The 23,503-nt window shown below is 31.0% G+C and overlaps 2 protein-coding genes across 2 annotated transcripts; both read right to left on the bottom strand.

Moving 5' to 3' along the window:
* Positions 1-3,551: 3,551 nt before the first annotated feature.
* On the bottom strand, positions 3,552-6,743 carry LOC122534440. Its single transcript, XM_043665075.1, has 6 exons — positions 6,685-6,743; positions 6,503-6,619; positions 6,220-6,310; positions 5,611-5,753; positions 3,794-3,926; positions 3,552-3,733 (listed from the first exon to the last, which is right to left on the bottom strand). The coding sequence occupies exons 2-6, from the start codon at positions 6,610-6,612 to the stop codon at positions 3,680-3,682; spliced, it is 531 nt and encodes a 176-aa protein (XP_043521010.1). The 5' UTR covers positions 6,613-6,619; positions 6,685-6,743; the 3' UTR covers positions 3,552-3,679.
* Positions 6,744-6,788: 45 nt separating this feature from the next.
* Positions 6,789-7,606, bottom strand: LOC122534441. The gene is made up of 3 exons (XM_043665077.1): positions 7,433-7,606; positions 7,216-7,335; positions 6,789-7,136 (listed from the first exon to the last, which is right to left on the bottom strand). The coding sequence occupies exons 1-3, from the start codon at positions 7,577-7,579 to the stop codon at positions 7,008-7,010; spliced, it is 396 nt and encodes a 131-aa protein (XP_043521012.1). The 5' UTR covers positions 7,580-7,606; the 3' UTR covers positions 6,789-7,007.
* Positions 7,607-23,503: the final 15,897 nt, after the last annotated feature.

The following is a 23,503-nucleotide window of genomic DNA, read 5'->3' as shown; positions in this document are numbered from 1 at the left end:
ATTATACCACAGCAATTTGGATTCCGTAAAAAGCTCTCGTGTATTAATCAACTACAAAGAATTACGGAGTACGCCACAATAGAACTAAACAAAAATAGGATAACATAACTGGTACTACTCGACCTCGAGAAAGCGTTCGACAGTCTGTCATGAAGCCCTACTGCACAAATTACGAAAAATCGGGACTCCTACCCCAATCACCAACATCATCGAAAACTATTTACAAGACAAATAATTCTATGTATCAGTACAAGGAACCAAATCATTGACACACACCATCAAGGCCGGAGTACCGCAGGGTTCCATTCTCGGACCAACGCTTTTCTGTATATACATTAACGACATTTCCACCACTAACACCCGAACCGCCACATATGCGGACGATACTGCCATATACGCGTCATCATAGAATCCGACACAGGCAGCGAAGTATTTACAAACCCACATCAACGCCATACTTGAATACACGAAAAAATGGAGACTAAAAATTAACCCAAAAAAGAGGCCATCAGATTTTCCCGCAGACCCCTGCAAGTCACAGCTAAAGTACTGATCGATGAACACTCCATCCCATGAACCAATACGGCCAATTACCTAGGAATAACACTAGACAATAAACTCACATGGGCTAAAGCCATAGAAAAAAGAACTACTCTCGCCTACCCAGCACTGTCCAGAATATACTCTCTCATAGCCCGAAATAGCAAACTCAAGAAGAACATCAAAATCTTACTGTACCTAACATGCGTAAGACTAATAATTACTCATGGATATCAAGTCTGGGCCTCTACTGCCGAAGCATACATCAACAAAATACAAATCATACAAAACAAATTCCTTCGAATCATTCTCAATAAACAAAGGAACACAGCCGTAGCATAGCTCCATCAATTAGCCATCATCCCCACGATCAAGCTGTATATTCAAAACTTACTACCCGGGGCCTACAACAACAACCATCAAAACCCCCTCATCAGAGAAACAGGCAACAGAAAACATCACTCAAAGTCAAGTTCGAATTACCTAAACACGCATTAACTTAACGAACAACCTGAATCAAAACCTTCAGATTCAAACTGTATCAAGGAATCTGCATGTTATTTGAAACTTTTCCTGCAAGCCTAACCTCACCTCATCATGCGACCAAACCACACAAATATCCACAAACTAATAATATCAAGTTAAAGGACACTCCAGGCCCAGAGTACTGCAGAAGAGACATCCTGACTAATTAAATAAATAGAAAGAAACCGGACAGTTTATGTTTTGGCAATCGCATAGTGCGCTCCAAAGTTCCGGAACAACCCATTGACGTAAGACAAGTCACGGTTCGACTATCAAATTCACTCAAATTTTATCATTTACTAATTCAAGCTCTGTTTTACGACAATCTCAATCCTACCAATCCAACACTAAAACAACTCTATCTTTCCAGCTGACTTTCATTAACGTTGAAAAACAGCAAGCCACCGATCTGCTCAATGCTACTTATACGTCGAAGTCAGATCGGCACGCAACACAACAAATAGTTTTAAAAATAATTGCATTTATTGATTAAAGTGCCTCGCACCTGTTCCAAATGATGTCATTGGATAAGTTAATACAAAATTGACTGTGAATTGTTATTGAATAACTATTAAATGTGAATTGTTATTGAATAACTGGTAATTGTGAGCTAGCATATTTTAAATATTAGTCTGTCAGTTGAGATTTTTGTTTTAAATTTTCCAATATTAGTGACAATAAGTTCCTTATTACAACATAAACATTTGCAATTATGTTTAATTCTAATCGATGGATTAAAATTTAATTCAAAATACAATTTATTCTTCCTGGCACCTAAAAAGCTATCACTTATCTGAAACTATCTGAAACAATCAGAATAATTATATTTTCACAATGAAAAATTAAATACAAAATATAAATTAGCATGCATATATATATAGGTAATAAAATTGTAGCGGCTAGTAGATGTCGGAGAAAAGACATTTTCTCAGACAGAAAAGTTAGAAGAATTTACGACTCACGTGGCACCGACACTATTGAATTGAAACGGCTAAAATCAGTTTTGCAGTGCGTTAGACCGGATGTCCGCACTTATAGTTTTAGAAATACAGCCTCAATAGCATTTCTGCGAAGCGTCGTAAACGCTTGGATTCCTAAGGGCCACCCAGATCAACATTTGGAAAACACTTGGAGAAAGTGAGTGAGGCCTAGAGGAAACCCTGCTACACCGCCACAATTCGAGGAAAATGGGTCCCGGTGAAATTGCAGCCCCACTCTCAGAGAATATTCCTGCGTCTCGAAAGGAATAGGCGGCGCAATTTCGTGACAACCTAATTGGTCAAAACGCAAAAACGGTTAAGCCAATTAGGGATGTCCGAGACGGGGACCGAGTTTTCCTCGGAGTCATAGTAAAAGAACACGAGAAAAATTCGGAGCCGTCATCGAGTACGAATAAACTCTGCGATACGCTGCGAACGAAGACAGTCTCCGCGTCTATTGTAAAATAACAAATAAAAGTGTTAATAGACAATTCGAGTCCAAAGGTTATTATCCTGCACTATACTCGCAAAAAATTACTCTGGAATCAAAATTTATTATTTGATCAATACTTGAAATTTATGGAAAACTCGATAAACTTATGGCTACTAATTATTTAATTTCTGTACTACTCGAAAAGGATCACATCTATGGGACTCAAATAACTAAAATAGACTTAATCTTATTTGCAATTGACAAAGATAGAGTAATTTGAGAAGACAGATAATTAGAGAATAAATTTTGTACAAAATCAAAAAAGTATATAACCGTATCTGCTACTATCAAAGTTTTTAGCGTCTCTAAATGCTTAAGTAGATAACAAGAATATCGACATATTTAAATTCAAAATTATATGCATAAAAAATAGTTTAAGTGACGTACACACAATTAATAGAGGGCGTAGTTAATTAATATAGTTTTCCATAATACAGTTGAAAATTTCTGTACAGTTGAAGCGACCAGGTTATTGATTGATCAGACTTGATTTCAACTCGATTGATGCAGTATTTTGATGAGCAACTGTGACAAAATTACCAAATTGCCTTGGAATTCTATAAAAAAAAGATTAGAAAATCTAGGGTTTCTGCAAACAATATTTCTCCTGTATAGTCTTTAAGACATACAGCATTTGAAGGCAATATTTTAGGCCATAAAACTTATTATGCATTGTTGAGCAATCGTTGCCCATCTCAAAGTTGTGGATGGAACTCAATGATTCTAAATATCAGTATAAGGATTATTGAACGGAACGAACGTTGAGGAAATTATTATTATTATGAAATTATTTTGTAAAGAAAACGACAAAGGAAATTAGGCGCGTACCTTATTACAAGAATTTTGCTATAAGTAAATATATAAACATAAGTATGTAGTATATATAATTCTCTAGAACCTGAAATGATTTTCAGTGATTGCGATTGATAATGTGTAAAGCGACGTACTTAATTGAAAGATAATACCTTTAATCATACATTTCAGGTAATGAATGAACAGGTACTTTTATTCCGGTGCATCATTTCTAACACATTCTAAATGCGTGCGATGTTAATATAAAGTATCATCTTATGGTGGCAACATTAACGTATATCAACTGGTGCATCATATATGGTCCGCTAACGTATTATAGTCGTTGTCATTATTTCTGAGTGGAATACATAAGCATAAAGAAGGACCAACATAATTTGAATTGCTGGAAAAATATTTCATTTTCATTTTATGTATTTTGAATTTTTACGAAAATATTTCTTACCGTGCTCAAATTTTCGAATGTAGGTACCCATGTACCATAGAAATTTAATACTGCTGAATGATGGTTTCCTTGCATAATAAAAAGTAGCAATTTCTGTATTGATAACGATAAATTATACCATTCCATAGTATATCTAAAAAAACCATATTAAGATTAATTGACAAAACGGAAATAGAATAAAACGTGATATTTAATATAATTTTACATTCTATAGCATATCTCAGAATTTTTTACTTGTAAACGATGCTTCTTTGTTTAAGAATTTACTTGTTTGCGTAAGCTTGTGAGTTGTTCCATGCAATTGTCTTTCAAAGTTATTCGAAAAAATTTTTCCGATGGAATTTATTGCGTTTCGAAAAAGACACATAATGATGTTCAAGATATTTTTATCGGGAGGGGTGTGCCACCAATTTATTTGTGCTTTCTTAGTAGTATGAGAAAATCCGAAAGTGTATTTTGTACTCAAGAATGAAAATTCGATTATCACGTCGGAATTTCCGACTCTTTCAAAATTTCCGGTTTTCCGAGAATTCTAAAATTACAAAAAACAGAACATGAAATATGTGATATCCAACATTTTGTTTCAAATTTTCATTCAAAAAGATTTTGAAAGCTGTTCAAAGAATTTCCGACTTTATTGGAAAATCCGAACATTTGCCGAAATCATTCCGAAATTTAAAGAAATCTGATTCGAATCTGAAAAAAATATCTGCTATGATCTAATATTTTCGGGTCCTCTCACATTACCACTGATTTTTTCAAATGAAACTATATTTGCGATATTGTGCATTCACACGAAAGTTACGATTCCACTGGAATTAATTCTACTTTTATATACTGTGCATCTTTGCGTACTTTATTCTTCACGTTTATACAGAGTAATTTGTATCAAAGAAATAAATGGCCAACTTAGGTACTGTATTCTGTATTTGGTACTGCCATTAATGCACATAAAAGAAACTATAAGTCGGAAAACCTTTCCGTTCCAAAATTAACCCTTTAATCATGATTAAGTACTGTAAAGTTATTCAAAATTTATTCAAACGAATCGTTGAAATTCATTTTTTTTCTAGCAATGCGTACTTCTTTTAGAAGACATTAAAAAACTACTAAATTCCAAATCCGATATATATTAATTTAGTACATATTTAATATGTATTAATATATTTCAAATTTTTCACATTAGGTAATAATCCGATTTTTGAATATTTTATCAATAGTGTTATTATCATAAATCAAACATTTAAACTTTTCTCATAAATAAAATTCCAAATTATGGCTGAAACTCAGCATCTAACAGTTATTCTATTGTACTTAGTATTCGATACAAGCAAAAAATGTTTATTCCTCGAAAAGGAACAGTTTTGAAGATTTGAATATTTTTAACATACTATATATATTTATCATAATATATTGGTCATTTATATTTTAGCCATATTATATGTTGATCCAATTATTTCCTAAAGACAATAGAATATTATACTAAACAATTTAAATAACTCACTCCTCTTCCTTAAATACCTCATATAAAGCTATTATTTATAATATGCAAGTGACGTATAATGATAGAAAAATTACATAATATTTAAATTATATGTACACAATTTATATACGTGTAATATATATATATATAATAGTATATTTATACAATATATGATGATAAATATACTTTTTCAAGACATGTGGCTTAAAGCAACAAATAGAAAATAATAAATCGTATGTAAAATGAATCTCATATAAAGAGTAATAAAGAAACAACTCGCGATTAATTAATTAAAAAAATTATCAAATAATTGAAAATCATTTTGCGTACTTACGGAATATAAAAGAATTTCTGACTTTCGTCGAATATGCATTGTATTGTATGGTATGTAACAATAACCAACAGTGTAACACATATTATCATAATGAAGTTCATAATCATGACAAAACTATGTCCATGGAACATCGTCCTAGAAAGCTAAACAAGATGTACCATAAACGTGATACAGGGTTGAGAATGCGAATCTGACGATTTCTGAAATGAAATAGTTTCAAGTTTTCACATTTTAAGTAAGTATGACAGATAAATTATAATATAATTAAATTTTATGTAATAAGATTTCTCTGATACATATTCCATTATTTTTCAGAGACTACTCCAACTAATATTCAAAGATTTGTTATTATTTTATCACTTACATTTTATCAAGAAACCTTGCAATTTTAATCGTTATAAATCTCAGATTAATCGTTGCTTTAACTCTCGAATCTTACATTTTGCCGAGATAATTATATAATTAATAAGCGCAACAAGCGATTACGTGACTTAATCTTTGTATTGTTAATTGAAACAATTGACAGCTTTCCAGATTAAAAATCGTCAGATTTCTGTCACATTATTTATGCAACGTTTTCAGTACGGGATACATTGTGATGATACTTACATTGAACATGATCACTGCGTAATATATTGACATTCCTAGAAAGTATAATAGGCAGGAAAATGAGAAATTATGTTTCAGATACCTAATCCACCTTTGAAAAAGAATTAAATGAATTAATATAATATAAGCATGTCTAAGTAATGTGATGAGTCTAATTTCACGTTAATGTGAGAAAAACTTAAGAAGACATTTAAAATATTCAAATTCAAAGACAGCAAATATTCGCAAAAATATACTTTGCATACGTATTGGTGTACCAGCGCTTAACTAAAAAGGTACTAACTTTATTATTAAGTTATAAATTTCCATTGATTTTATTATTTTGTTGCGTATAACGATTTCCTTCTTGGAACTGGCCATTTCTATCGAATTTCCATCCACGGCATTTTCCATTTGGTAACTAATAAATGTGAAAAACTTCATAATATCCAATCGTTATTGGTACAGAATCAAAACTATACTCACGCAGCAATTTTGTACAGTTCACATATATGCAGAGTAGTGAATAAAAAGAAAACATTACGACAATGCGTAACTGCTCCTACCGAAATGTACATAATGCTCGTCAAAATGAAAGACAAATAATAATTTCGAGATTTTTCCAGAAGTGTCATTGAAATAAACGGTAAATAACAGAGAGTTTTGTTCGTAGATATTAAAGACTCGAGAATGCGATGTGGAAGGAACAGCGTCAAAGAAAGAGCGAAATAACCAGTACAAATTACAACTGCAATGCATCTTAAATATTATCGTTATACTTTTTCTCGCCAACTTATGCGACGATTAATTTATTTCTTACTTAAATAAATTTTTGCATAACGGTTTTCCATCGCTACATGTGTTTTAGGTATTTTCAATTCTTCTTTGTCTTGTATATGATTCGAATCACGTTTGATATCCTTCAACCAATCCTCTATCTTGAAAAATCCAGAAAAGGTATTACATGACACGATATTATAATGACTAAATAAAGTTAATTGGACTTTTGTACCTTACCTTTACAGATTTAACAAGGAATAAACCATATACTATATTTACATTTGCTATTACAACTATAATGCCCGTTTGGAATGAAAACAATTGAGAGGTGCAAGTGTTATTTTTCATGAGACAAAACTAAAACGATTGATAACAAAAATATAAATAAAAAATTAATTTTTTCGCAAGTAATGTATTTGTATAATTATATTTCGTATGAATGGAATATCCTTACCATGAGAAATATTGAACCGAGAAAAAGTATTAGACATACGATCGTAGTATGCACTACTCTTAACTGCGTTGATTTGTAGGATGTCAGTCCTATCATGAAGAAGCAGAATTTCAGGTGTCTATAATACTTGTAGCCAACGAAGTCCATTCTATTCGACTGTCGGGAAATGTCTGGCCGCGGTGGTGGCTTTACACGTTTCGCAGAAAATTAAAAAGAGGGACAAAAATACTGACACCGTCGCGTGACACAAGTTATAAATTACGCATGAGGGGAAAATGACAGTCCTCCATCGAAGCGCGTGAATAATAAATATGTTTCCAAGAAGAAACGTTACTTTTATTCGTTCTCTTCCTGTTTTCCTGCAATTTTTGCACAGTTACGCTGAGTTTTAAGAAAAAATTGTCTCCATGGCATAGGGGAAAGTGTCAATCAACCCCAGGTGTTTTCTCGCATTTCCAAGCTTTATGGTAACATATGTGCGTGCATGAAAATTACTGGTTACAAAAAGAAGAGTCAGTTCTTTACTGTCGTTTGAGAAGTGAAGTTGGAATTTCTCTATTGCTATTGGGCTCTATTGCTATTGCTATTGCTCTGTTTTTATTTTTCTGCATTTTATTTTTTTCGCGTTTTGATGTTCTCTTTGTATGAGCATATGAACGTTCTCCTCGAGCTGTACAATATTTATGCTAGACATAATAGACATCGTGAAGTGTTACATTTTATGAAAATTTTTTACGGGAAATGCTATATTTTTTTTTAACCTACTGCTTTCTACTGACAGAATATTTTTATCCTGTTTTAAATTGCAATTATTTCCAAACTAATCCAGAATAATATCGTGGATACTGGATTAAGAAAATCGTTGAAATACTGTACGATCAGTATTATTGCTAGAATAAAGAAAAAATGTAACGGTATGTATTTAGCTGTTTGAAGTTTGTATTGTATCTTTTTATTGTTTGTATGTTTGGAAGTTGGACACACCTGCTCATTAATTTTATTATCCTGTTTATTACATTTAGTATTTTGATATAATTGATCTATAAATTTCTTGTATTTTTATCTTCTAATATTCTTACTGAGTTCATTGTTACTTTGAATCAGAAAGTCTGTGAACTATACTACATCCATGATATATGTATAAAAAACATGATACTTAATTCTAAAGGATATTCTCAAGTATCATCAACAATGACATGACACGCTGATTTTAATGAAACAATAGTATCGATGTACTTGAAATTGTGCTTTGATAATGTATTATGTTCGCTCGATATTATTTTCGTTCGTATTTATTCGCAATTAGATCATAGTTAACTGTTATAAGTATGTGAAATTAATAACATAATTCAATATACTTTTTCATAGAATAATCATAGGTAGAATAAACGGGCACTTTCCGAGAAAATAAATACTGCGAAATCAACTTTTCCGATTACGATGCAGAAGCAAACTCTACATACTGTGATTCCCATTAATATTGAATTGTCATAGTTTTTTAAATATTATCATATAATAAACTTAAACTCCTTTTAAAGCCTGAAACCTCTACTCTTAAAATATGTACATTATTCATTTTATTTTAAAACATTTTTAGATTATGCAAATATACGAAGTGGAAGATACTTTTTTCGAATGTGCTATAAATTATCATAGTACGTGAAAACATTAAAATTTTTTCTCACGAGTAAATATACAGCGACACTTTAAAACTTTTATTGTATGTTCCTTTTTTTCCCCAATTTACGATATTTTGAATTCTTCTAAGCCTGATATTTAGATTCATAAATAACAAGGAAACATCATACATCAAGTTTTCTGGGGTTATTATAAGGAGGACACGTCAATCTTCAAATTCATTGTAAATTCAGTCATAAATGAAATTTTTCGATTCTGCTTCTGCGTACTATGACAATTTATTTCAAGATGAAAAGTATCTTCATTTGTCCTCCTATTAAGTGATGTAATAGTATTTTACGATAAAATGAAAAACGCATTTTGGAAATAAAAGCTTCAAGTTTTAAAATGAGCCCAGATTAAGTATTATATGAATGTTTTTTTTACAAAATCATAGTATTCGTATAGTTTATTATTCGATCATTTATAATTTTTATGATTTTTCATCGTTTATTGTTAGAGGAACTTCTCCTTTCCTGGGATTATTAGCGAATTTGAAGTTTTCTCTGCTGTTGAATATCAATTAATCATACATCAGCGAAGTTTCGAAATTTTACGATACGTTAGTCTCCAAATCAGCTTTCGAGGAAGCTCAGCACTGATACCTTTAAATTTAAACGAACTAATCAAAATTCATTTGCCCATCGACAAAATTCGGGAATAAAACAATACATGAACCAAACTCTCACCGATCTCAATGATTTTTATATGTGTTAAAAAATTGACAAATTCTTGGAAAGAGAAAGCTGTTTAAATGTCGATTTCTACAACATAGTTAGAATTAAACGAGATCAATGAGAGAATGATTGATCTATGAATTTACTGATTCGTCTAATCACTCGCTTTCAAATGTCTTTGAACATTTTTAGTTTTAATATTCAGTAGATATTTACGATAGTATATTGTCATTAGTATATTATATTGTCATTAATGTATTAATGCTTCACAAATTTTTTATTGTACAAAGTATTATTTAATTTTTCTAATTTTAATGCAAATGTGATAGGTATTGTCTTGCGATTTTAGAACCGTCAATGCGAAGAAATGATTGAATACTTCGAATATGTTCCCACGGCTTAGACGAATAGTTATTTCTCATGTATTTTGACATTTGACAAAGAATTAAATGAACATGGAATGATTCTGGATTTAAATTTGGTCGAATTGGCGAACAACTGAGCATTTGTTTCATTCAAACGTACTGTTGGAAATATTACGTAGAGTGTGTAAATTATGACATTCCTAAAAGTCAGGAATATCTTCAATTGTTATAGTTTTTTAATTTGTGGACAAGGATATTTCACCAAACATTTAGTCATCTGCAGCTTGGCTATTTTATTTTAACTTTCTAAACATACATTAGTGATTGTCTGTTATTGCAACATATTTGCATGAATTTCATTTAGAGATAGGTTTAGGTTATTCTTTCTCGTAAGAAAATCTATACTATTCATCTGAAATAAATAACTAAATATATTTTTATATCGTGCGTAATAAATATAGCATATATGAATTATACATATGAATTATACAATAATGATACATAGATTAGCATGCCGGATTAGTATATAATTATTTTGGATTTCAAATTAGTTATCATATTAATATTAGAAAACCTCAAGAGAAAAATATGACAAATCTATATTTGTTTATTTTCTTTGATTACTTTATTACTCTATTACTCTACATTACTTAAATTAAGAAACGAATTTTTTTGTGATTTGATTAGCCGACATTAATTCATAATGTATGAAGATATATTATCCTTAAAAAATGGATCCGAAAAGTTTTGGATTATATTTCATAAGGAATAACTATTTTAAACAATTTATCGCTATTAGTATCGTTAATATTTGAATACATTAGATAGCAAAACACATTTTCAAGCTTCAAATAAAGTTCAAGTAAGGTAGAATTAATTGGAAATATACTAAATGTTAAAATTCCTTTTTTGTACAGAATGTACACAGTCAACCGATTGGGAAATGATGCTACATGTAAAAATGAGTTGATAAGAAAGAATACAATTTATTAAAGCCATCGAATGAAGATGAAGTTTGAAAACTTATCAAGCACACTTAAATTTATCTAATCCTAAATGTGATAGAAAAAAATAGTTTTAACAGGAGATTGTTCTACGTATGAGAAGAAATGTGCCAGATGTCCTAACATACCTCTCACCTAAAGACACTTTCTCTAACCTTAGAGGGAGAGACAGTGTGTGGAAAGGCTCGATAGGGCATAAACAAAGTCCAGCCTAGGAAACAAGGCGCCTGGGCCGGCTCCAGAAAGTGTCATACCATTCTAGAAAGTAACGTTGATTCACGTAGCACAGATATCATTCCAGGCAGTCACAAGCAGTCCGTCAGAAGAGAGCTAGCGTGCACTCTCCCAGCTCATAACACACAACACATTCATACAACAATCAACATTTGTACAATAGTAAAATATAAGCATTTTATTCTACACCTCGTCCTCATTCATAAAAACATCCGGAGGCTGTAAAAGGCACGACGAGAAAAAGCCCAGCGAAGCGGGTAGCAACTACCGTCGCGCCGCGCCGTAACAGCCAATTTTTAATGAAACATATACAGAGTTTATTTTTCTAAAAATGACGCTTTCAAAACGAAAACATTTCATTCTACTTTTTTCATTTATTTTTACGCCTAGAATATCTCCGTGCCGGTTATTCGCACCATATCTTGTTCAGAATTAGTTAAATTCAAAATATAATTGATATATTTTCAAACTTATTTTTCTCGAAAACGAAAGAATATTACGAAAATTTACTTATATTATTGTATTTACTTTTTTCTTATATCATTATACTTCACTTATAATATTACATTAAGAAAAAATTTTTATTTTTCTTCTCGACACAGTTTTACATGCAGAATTATCTCCAGTCACACATAGCACATAAATGACAGATACTTCATCCCATTCTCTTTATTCGATTTTGAAGACAATATCTTTAACCAATAAATAAGCATGATGATATTCTCACGTGAATGAACAAATTTTCATTGTAATGGTCCACTTTTAACTCAATACAAGTACATCTGATGTTTATTAATATAATACATCATTTTAAAAACAATACTAACATATCAACCAATTTGCTGTATTTCTAGTCAATCTGCAAATATACCATAGTCGTCGTCATTATTTCTGCATGGAATGCAGCAGCGTAAAGTAAAATCATGACAATTTGGTTTGCTGGAAAATATTTGTTCCTCAGTTCCTGTATTTGGAGTTTTCACGGAAGTGTTTCTTACCACGCACAATCTGTCGATTGGTACCCATATGTTAGAGATATTTAATATTCTTGATTGATGGCTTCCTTATATAATGAAAAGTAGCAATTACTGTAATTATAATAATAAATTTCCATTCTGCAATATATCTGAGAAAACCATATTAAGATTAGTACACAAAAATGGAATAAAATGTTCCACTTGATACCATTTTAATACTTTCTACAGCATATTTCAGAACTTTCTATTGACAAACAATGTTTTTCTGTTTAAGAACTTATTTCTTAGTAATTTTTATATGAGCATACGGATATGGAGTATGTCTCATTTTAATTTTTCTACACAATAATCTCTCAAACTATTGGTTGTCGTAAAAAATCTCTTGTGTTTCAAAAAGGATACTTTATGATGGTTATTTTATACGTGGACGTATTCTCGAGACTTGCTTTTTTTAAATGGAACCACAAATGCGACATCGTTTGTTCATTCAAGAGACACGATACTAGTCGTATTTTCACAAACTTCGTACCATTTTGCACATATAAAGTGTCGCGTGCCGATCCGAATCCACGTATTAGAGACGTTTATTAGATCAGTCGCTCGCTGCTTTCAACGAATGAATAAAAATTAGCTGGTTCAAATAAATTTTGATTGGTATAAGATTGAATGAATAAGATAGTAAATGAATGCACGTAAGAGTGTTGTAGAAAGACTAAACACGTTGAAATGTTTCTCAGGAGCTCACGCTGTATGTAGACACTCACGTGAGCTCCTGAGAAATACTAACTACTCTAGAATGTTAAAATAAAACAGGCTTGAACTTCTTTCTTTTTTATTTATTTTGTCAGGTGGTAGTAAATATTGCAGTGCCTGTGATTTTGATGTGCCCTGATCTGCATGAAGTGTGATCGTCTTCAGAGGTAATATTTTCTGATGGTTGTGAAGGTTGAGGAGTTTGTGATCGTCTAGAGAGGTGATATTTTCTGATCATTGTGATGATGATAGTGGAGAAAATAATAAATTTGAAAGTTTTTATTCTTGGCTCGGTGAATTTATTTTTCGCATCACAACTTGGTCCTCGCTGTGTTCGGTGAGACCGAACATAAAGAGTGTTAAGGAAATAAGGAATAATAAATAATTTGATAACATATTTTATTGCTACTAAAGAAGAGAGGTTGTTATATAGACGAAGTTTGAAAACTATTCTTTTCTAAAATTTAAACATTTTTTTATTACGATGAACTTATGATTTATATCCTATAGAAATATATAATTTATTTAAGCAACTTGCTAAAAAATTATTTTCCTTTGTTACATGCTTTTTATCGACTATACAAGACATTCAAGAACAATTAGCGTATTCCAAATTTGGAATATGTAAAGGAATAATTTGATATTTTACTGTTTTCAGGTTAACAGCATTATTATTATCATAAGCTAAAGTTTTAAACAACTCCGATAAATAGAAATCCAAATTGCTCGAAAAAGAAAAATGTTTGGTTCTATATTTATATAATCTTATTTTTTGATTAGTAGCATCAGAATAAGATATCAAAATTTGACAACTTATTCTCTGGACACCAAAAATTCTATCTCAATAAAATTCTATTACTATAAAACTTTTATTTATAATATATAATATATATTATTTATTAAAGTGATAATTAAAGCAAAAATGATAAGTATATGATAATTATATAATAAATGTAGTATGTTTTTTAGAAGATATACATAAATACTTAAGCAAAGAATAAGTAATAAACAATACATAGAATAAATCATATATAATAAAAAATATAAACAATTACTAAGTAATTAATAAATATTTATAATTATAATAATACATAATTATATTAATTAATAAATATAAGCAATTAGAAAATAATTAATTTTTTGTGATTTTTATTCAAATAGACACATTGCCTAACGGTTGTCGATCAATCTATGAATAAAGTTATTCACAAGTTATTAAAAAATCTTTATCATGCATGTAAGAATAATTCTGAAGTATCATGAATATATGTAACTGTGATTTTAACGGTTAGAAAACACAAAAAATACACGTATATACGAATACGTATGTGTATGCAGAATTATGTATTATAAAGAAACCTGTAGAGAGAGATCTCAAGATCTAGTGATCTAGAAAAATTGACGTTTCGGAAAGTTACACTGTCAAAAATATATTAGTACGTTTATTTATATTTTCATTAGTAAACTGCGTATTTATATGACATACTATAATGCAAAGTTGCACAGAACGCACATAATATAAAAAAAATATATAAAATAATCAAAGTATAATCTCCGTATAAAATAGCTTTCTGCCACATTTATTAATTAATTACATTCTCTATCGTATATGTTTATGCTTCCTATAAAAATATCCTAAAGTATCGGCAACCGCAATCTATTTACTAGAAACAATGTTATTCTCTGTGGCTAAATTCAATACTTTTCGCTCTGACGGAAAGGGCTTTTATTGAGAAGAATTAATATTGAATTGGATTCTGAAATTGTTTTGTCGGAAGTTAAAATGATGGACATGTTCCAAAATATATGTACATGGTGCAGCGAAATTGTGTATGAGTCGATGGAATACCGAATACTTGTTACAACAAATGATGAATCATACTAATTAGACATTAACATATAAAGTAAATATTAAATTGTAGAGGTGTAACAAACAATAACGATATATAAGGTAAGGTTCTTAATGGAATTAAAAGCAATAAGTTCTGTCAATATTTTCTTAATTAAAATTTTTGCTTTGTTTCATAATTTTTTTATACTACATCATTAAATACATATAAGGTCAGAGTCACTAAAGTCGTCAAGTATTAAGAAATTATCTTAATATGAAAAGATATTTAAAGAAAGTAAACTAGAGGTACGTAAATACATTCTTGATCCGTTATAAAAGAAAGAAATGAAAATAGTTTCATTTTGAAACTGTTCCATAACAGTTTCATTAGTTTCATAATATAGGTCAAATTTCAAAAGAATACCGTAACATCAAATACGAATAATTAAAAATTATTTTACGTGCTTACGTATAAAAGAATTTATGACTTTCGTTGAATACACATTATATTAGATAGTATATATTAATAATGTATACTCATTACACTATAGTGCTTAAAAAAAGAAAAGTATCTATAATTATGACACAATTTACTCCATCGGATATTATCTTGGAGATCTAGGAAGAATATACTGTAAACGTAACAAAATTAGGAATGGAAATATAATTCCACGATTCCTAGAATGGCAAAATGTTTTAAGCTTTTATTTTACAATACTTTTCTTCAATTTTACAACTCCTTATATTAATTCAAATATGCTACAATGTCATTAAATTTTTTTGAAAAAGGCTAGATATGTTCCATTGTTCTGTTCTAATCTAGAGTCACAAATTTGTTATTATTTTGTCAATTATTTCATAAAGAATCGTTGCAACTTTATGTCTTAATTATTGTCTTAAATCTCAAATTAATCATTGTTTTAAATCTGGAATTTAACATTATGTTCTTCAAATATCTACATACACAGTTACAGTACGCTATCCTATGTCAAATATAAAGTTTAATGTAGATGAACAAAAAGGTATGTTTCAGATACTTAATCCATCTTTAAGATAAGAATGAATTAACATATAAGCATGTGCAATGTAATTTACTCGTGTGTAACGTAAAAAATGCTTGGACAGTCATATTTAAATTCAGTAAGTCAATACATACTTGTACATATATCATTTGCGGAAATATCGTATACCGATCAAAAAGTGCCAACTTCATTATTAAGTTTCTAATGAGTTCATAATTTTTCTGTGGATAACGATATTTTGCTTGGAGGTAGCCACTTCGAACGAACTTTTGTTCACTACATTTCTCACCTTCTAACTAAAAATATAAAAAATTTCATAATATCGAGATATTTGTATACATAATATTACAGCCAAGCTATACTTACACAGCAATTTCACACAGTAAACATAAACGTACAAGCGTTAATATAAATAAATCCAATACCTGTGGCAAAGTGTATTTATTGTTTTTCAGATCGCAATGATGAAAATGATTTCCACTTCAGAATAATACTGCTTTGGATAATGAATCAAGGAAGTTGTCGAAATTTTTCAAGATTGTTTAATATTCTTGTGTTTCTATAAATAATATTATAAGAATAAAAAGAGTATGTTCTGGTATGTATACCTATACCTATGTATATATATACAACATTTAAAATTTTAATGATTCAATATTATGTATTTAGTGTTACTTTGAATGATGAAATATGTATACTATTTCCAACATCAATAATCTTTGAATATTGTACTGATACAAATTTTTAAATATTCTTTTTATTTAGATATTCCATTAAAATTAATTTTAAATCTTTTTTTCTTTTTTTAATACTAAGTGACAAATACCTGAAAAACATTTGTGTCTTATAAGAGGTATGAATTGATATGGGTACTATTGCACTAAATTAATTTAATAACAACGACTAGAGTAACAGTTCTACATCAGATTGACGAAACTTTTAACGACGATCAATAATTTTCTTTATAAGTAAAACATAATCTAATTCTCTGTAGAAACGTAAAATATTCATTATTTATCTTATCTTCCTAATATATTGAAATATCTACACATATACATCATATTTCTAGTCATTTACCTGTTTCTTATTCAATTCGTTTGAAAAATTAATGAACTTCATGCAAGAATAGAAGAAGACAAAAGATAAAAGATATATTGTACAATTTATTATTTTATATTATTTGCAATTATTTGCATTAATTATTTGACATGTGATTCTAAAACAAAATACATACAAATAGCGAAACTAGTTGCACGTGTTCGTGAGAATCGATTTTATATCAGTAGTAGAGTGTTAATTACTTACAATGATAAAATGCAATGAAGCAGAAAATTGTGTAGAAAGCGCTAGCTTTTACACAGTGAAATTACGTTAACTTATCAATCAAACATGCGATTTAGAAGACGTAGACAAATTTATGAGAATCGCATGGTGAGCGCGATTCTCGAATTAGAAAAAAAAAGCATTTTCATCGACATTACAAGTATATTTACCACAATGAAATACATACCATAATAAGCCAACTAGAGATTTTAGGAGATTTTGTTTGTCATTCTTTTTAATACTAACAATGAGTAAGATAAACAAAATTAACGTTAATTGTTTCAATCATCTTTTTCAAAAAACAAATCTTTTTTATTCGCTCGCTACAGAGAATATTTATTAAGAATTATTAAATATTCATTGAGAAATATTTATTCAAGTTTCCAATTTCAACATTTGAAAAATTACTAAGTTTTAGGGATTTATATTATTATGTTTATTTTAATATCTAAGTTCATTCTATGTGGTTAAACTTAACTTTCGTTTATTTTCATTAAAAATCAGTTCTAATTTGTTTAAAACACTGCTGTTTAAAATTAACATCACTCGTAATTATAAATTAAATTTATTATTCTAATATTGAATAATATCCGTGTCAAGTCTAACGCTACCAATCCGGCTCGAAGGACCAAATATTAAGTCTAACTTGAGCAAGCCGTTTCATGCTAGACTTGAATATCGCGCTCGTGTGCCGCAATAAACCTTCTATGCCCGAAGGATAACCCACGACAATGTGAGACCGTATTACAGAAATCGAAATGTATTCAAGAATCTCAAGATTTTCCATTGTGCTCGAGACAAATTACTTTCCGAATGTGCTTCCAATGAGCGTCTTTACCAATCTCTCCCGACGAAAGTCTGTTTCTATTTATTCCGTTTTTCCTTTTGATGAGCATTCTTTCGAATCCTTTTCGTATCTACTCCCAAAATATTCTCCGATGAAGACATGGGTATTTTCCCCTCCAGGAAAACTGTCTGGGAAGAGAATACCGAGAATTGTGTGCTACAGAAAGAAGTTTTGGTAGAAATTGCAACTTTCACTTTCAGGGAGTCATATGAATCCCGTTTATTCTAAGAACTGACCATAATTTACTATAGGGCCGTTTGTTGGTAACAGTACTGTTGGGATGCAGACCTAGTGACTGCACCCACTATTTTAAAAAATATAAAACTTCTAGATACAGTTTAAATTACATCCGTGCCACAAATTACGGTCGTTGCTGGTCTTAACAATCCGTCTAAAATGTCTCCTTCGAATTTTTCGACTTTATGTTCCAAACACTATCTCTTAGCAGAGAATTATATAGAGGCAAATAATATCTGTTTTAGAATATGAACCTTTGATGGAGAATCGTTATATTGGACAATTATTTACATAATAAGGTGCAACTATACTTGTGTTCGTTTGCGAAATTTGCATGATTATATTAAAAATATCTCAATGTTTGAACCGATTGATTCGCATTAAATGTAAAATTATTTATTTATTTAATTGATTAATGGTAGTCTTTTCAGATAACTTGTCTGATCCACGAGAATCGATCGTCGTTAATGTACTGCGTTTTACATTTACTTTACGCAAAAAGCAGGTCCTAGCAACATGTTACAGTTATATGAATACTTGATTAAGAAGCAATTTCTATTGCCAGGCACAAAAGAGATTAAACAAGAAAAGATTCAAAATATTTCTGAGGAATAATAATTAATCGTTCATGACGTAAATTCGAGCAGTCAAATAAAGAGATCTAATGTAATATTTATATCTTTGTATATTTCTCTATATTTCTTATTGCATAGACTATATTTTACTTTATTATATTTTACTACAGATTTTTGCTATATCTCAAGTCTACTCAAATGACATTCGGTTTTCTTCAACCTCTTGAATTTCGATTCCTGCTCCTTTTGCTACCATGGAAGAAATATGTCGCCGCAACTTTATCGGTCATTCTAATAATAGTGTCAGATAAACCAAATTCTCAACACACGAATGTGGAATCAAATTTAAGGGTATCAGTGTATCAGAGTGGCAATAGAACAGTGAACCCAAGTGAAACCAAGTGAAGTGAATTAAAAAAAAAATAAATAAATAAAGAACAAGAAAAACAATCAAGACCACCACCAACCTGAAAACTGCCAGCGGCGCGGCAAAGGCCGGGTCTAAAACTCAAACACAAGACCCAGAGTTTACAACAAAAACATCAAAAAGACTACTTAAGCTAATAAAAGAAAAATTAAACATGTCAAAAAGTGAAGAAACTATCGATTGTGAGAACTACGAGAAGGACACATCGAACATGGAAACAGATATAAACAGCAAAGACCAATGGAAAATACAAACGCAAGATAAAAAAAGAAAAATAACTCTAAATGCCAAAAACGCAACTACAGCACTAATTGTAAAACTAACTAAAATATACCCGAAGGAAAACTGGCTCCAAAATCTAACAAAAGAAAAAGAAACGATCACCACCTCACAACCCAAACCACCTCCCATATACATCGAGGCTCCAAATATCAATCCACTAATAGAAAAACTAAACGAAATAGTAGACCCTACAGAATACACTCTGAAACAATTGAAAGATAAACAAGTCAAACTACAAGTGCAAACCCGAACGCCTACAGAGCCATAATACAAACGCTAAAAGAGAAGAATGCAGAATACTATACATTCCAACCAAAAACGGAAAGAAAGTTTAAATTTGTGATAAAAGGATTATACCCAAAGTTAAATATAGAATACTTTAAAACAGACGTACAAGAGAAAGGACACAAGGTGAGCAATATCATCAATCTCACAAAAAGAGGTACGACAATCCCACTCCCAATGTTCCTGATAGAAATGGAACAAGCCAATAATAATAAAGACATATACAACACATCAAACGTATGCAATACCAAATTTGACATAGAGCCGCCAAGAACTAACAGAGAAATACCGCATTGCGCTAGATGCCAGAAGTATGGACATATTAAGAACTATTGCAATAAACAAGCTAGATGTGTGAACTGTGCAGGTACCCATCCCACCGAAAACTGCCACTGGGCAAAAGAATAGACAAAGTAGTCTGTGCTAACTATGGAAACAACCATCCAGCAAATTATAAAGGCTGCATGGTAAGAAAAGAGCTGCAAAACAAATTATTTCCTCCTTTAATAAAAGACAAAGGAATACAAAAATTAGCATCATCACAAATCAGCACTGCAAACACCAACACAAATGTTAATACAAATATCAATCAAAAATATAGGAACTATACAGAAGTACTAAAACCGAACAACAGACACGACACTAACGAACACGAGAGCAAACAACCAATTCAGATGCAAAGACTGGAAAAACATGAAACATTAGTAGAAAACCTAACACAACAAATGACTGTAATGCTAAACTTACTATCGAAACTAATCACGCTAAAGAAACAAAACCAAGCAAAAAATTAAATGAATGCAATGGAACAGTAACAGACTACAGAATCGGATACCCGAACTAAAACTACTCCTAAAACAGCTTGAGATAGACATTATAGCAATTTCAGAAACACACAAAACGAATAAAACACACTTAAAAATACCATACTACACGGTACACCACACCACAATGGCAAAGCACGTGGCGGTTCGGGAATTTACATAAAAAATAATATCAAACATGCACAAACAAGCTCATAACAAACTGACCAAATACAAGCAACAACAGTCAACGTTATACTACATAACCGAGATGTCAATATCTGAACAACATACTGCCCACCAAAACACAATATCAAATTGTATCAACAGAAGAAAACAACAAATTCTTTAAGAGCTAAATGAAACAAAATTTATAGCTTTAGGAAACCTGAATACAAAGCACAACTATTGGGGCTCCAGAACAAACAACCCTAAGGGAAAGAACTTCTACCAGTGCATAAAAATTAACAACCAAAAAATCTACGCACCAGAGAGACCAACCTACTGGCTATGAGACTCAAACAAAACACCGGAGACATCCTAGACATAGCAGTCACGAATACAAATTTGAACATCAAAACTGAGCAGCTGCTAGATTTAAGTTCAGACCACACACGCAGAATCTATACAATCGACCAAGAAGTGACAAAAGACAAAAAAACAAAATTGACAAACGCCACTACGGACTAGATAGCATACGCAGAATACATTAATAAAAACCTGAACTGCAATATACCTAAAAATGCACTAGACATAGAGAAGGCAGCTGAAATACTAACAAGCACACTCGAAGCGGCAGCATTCCACTCCACAAAGTACAAGGCGGAAACTCCCAAGCGTACGGAAATCCCGACACACATATTAGAACTAATCAAAACTAGGAAAAGAACAAGGAAACAATGGCAAAACACAAGATGGTCCCTACTTAATACACCATGATAAACAAACTTACAAGCAAAATTAAACGAGAAATTTGCAAAACAAATAACAACGAATTCACAAACTTCATCATGAATCTAGATAATAGCAGCAATACAAACTATTCCTTATGGAAAAGTACAAAAAAACTCAAAAGACTAGTCACCCGAATTCCCCCTATACAAAAACCGGATGGAAACTGGACCATAACGATAGAAGACCAAGCCGAAACCATGGCAGAGTACCTGAGCGAAACATTCACTAACGAACCCTACATACCCCCAAACAATAGCAACAATGAAACACTAAAATACAAAGTAATAAGGAAAGAGGAAGCCTTTACAATAATTAAAAAACTAGAAAATAATAAAACTCCAGGATATGACTTAATAACAGTAAAAATGCTAAAAAAAGTCCCAGCCAAATCGGTAAGATTCCTAACAATCCTAATAAATGCGATATACAGAATAAAAAACTTCCACCAGATCTGGAAGTATGCAGAAATCATACTTCTACAAAAACCAGGCAAAAATCCCAAATTACCATCATTCTATAGACCAATATCTCTTCTTCCTATGATTTCCAAAGTATAGAAGAAACCATCTATAAAAAGCTAATAGAGGAAATCACCAACAAAAACTTGATCCCAGATCACCAATTTGGATTTAGACAAAACCAACCACAACACAACAGAACAGATACATAGGATGATAAACAGCATAATCCGTGCCATAGAAGAAAAGAAATATTGTACAGCAGCATTCCTAGATGTAGAAAAAGCATTCGATAAAGTATGGCACGAAGGTCTGCTCCAAAAACTTCAAGAAATAGTATCAAAAGATCTATATCCAATACTAGAATCATACATAAAAAATAGATACTTCTACGTCAGAATCAAAAAATAAAAAATCATCACTCAAGAAGATACACGCTGGAGTGCCTCAGGGCAGTGTGCTAGGACCCATCTTGTATGCTCTGTTCACCGCGGAACCTACTCGCAGGAACAAAAACATACACTTTTGCCGATGAAACGCCAATAATATTTACACAAAAAAGCATAAGAAAAGCAACCAGAACCTTACAAAATCACTTAAACGAAATAGAAAAATGAACAAAAAATAACAAAATCAAAACTAACACAACGAAATGTGTACATATCACATTCATACTCAACAAAGGACCAATTCCAAAAATCAAATTCAATAACCAAGAACTACCTCAAGCACTTTCCGTCAAATATCTCGGATTACATCTAGACAACAAACTGAACTGGAAAAAGCACATTCAAGAAAAGATCAAACAAATAAAAACAATTAGAAAATCCATGTACTGGCTAACATCAAGAAACTCTAAGCTAAGCGTAATAAATAAGCTACTAATCTACAAAATTATAATTAAACCTATTTGGACATACGGGCTACAAATCTGGGGCATGGCAGCCAAGTCGAACATAAAAAAAATAGAAAATCTACAATCCATCATCCTATGTACAATATTAGACGTTCAATGGTATGTCAGAAAAACTCTAGGAATACCAACCATTAAAGAGGAAATACTAAAGCGCGCAAGAACACATCAACAAAAATCAAAAATCACAGGAACCGCCTGGCGAAAAACTGTTACTCCCTACTATCCAGAAGACTGAAAAGGAAACACTCGCTAGACCTTGCTAACTAACAAATGGAATACAGCCAAACATGACTATAAAACGGAACTAATCCCATTAAAAAATACTAGTGATTGCAGATAACTGTATCGAAATCCACACGATCTCAAACAAGAATAATATTAAAAAAATGAAAATAATTGTAACTGAACAATTAGACTCATACAT

This window comes from Frieseomelitta varia, unplaced genomic scaffold (genome assembly GCF_011392965.1).
Source record: "Frieseomelitta varia isolate USP_RPSP 00005682 unplaced genomic scaffold, Fvar_1.2 scaffold_598, whole genome shotgun sequence".
In the NCBI taxonomy this organism is placed as follows: Eukaryota; Metazoa; Arthropoda; class Insecta; order Hymenoptera; family Apidae; genus Frieseomelitta; species Frieseomelitta varia.
This window is presented reverse-complemented; position numbering and strand designations above follow the sequence as displayed.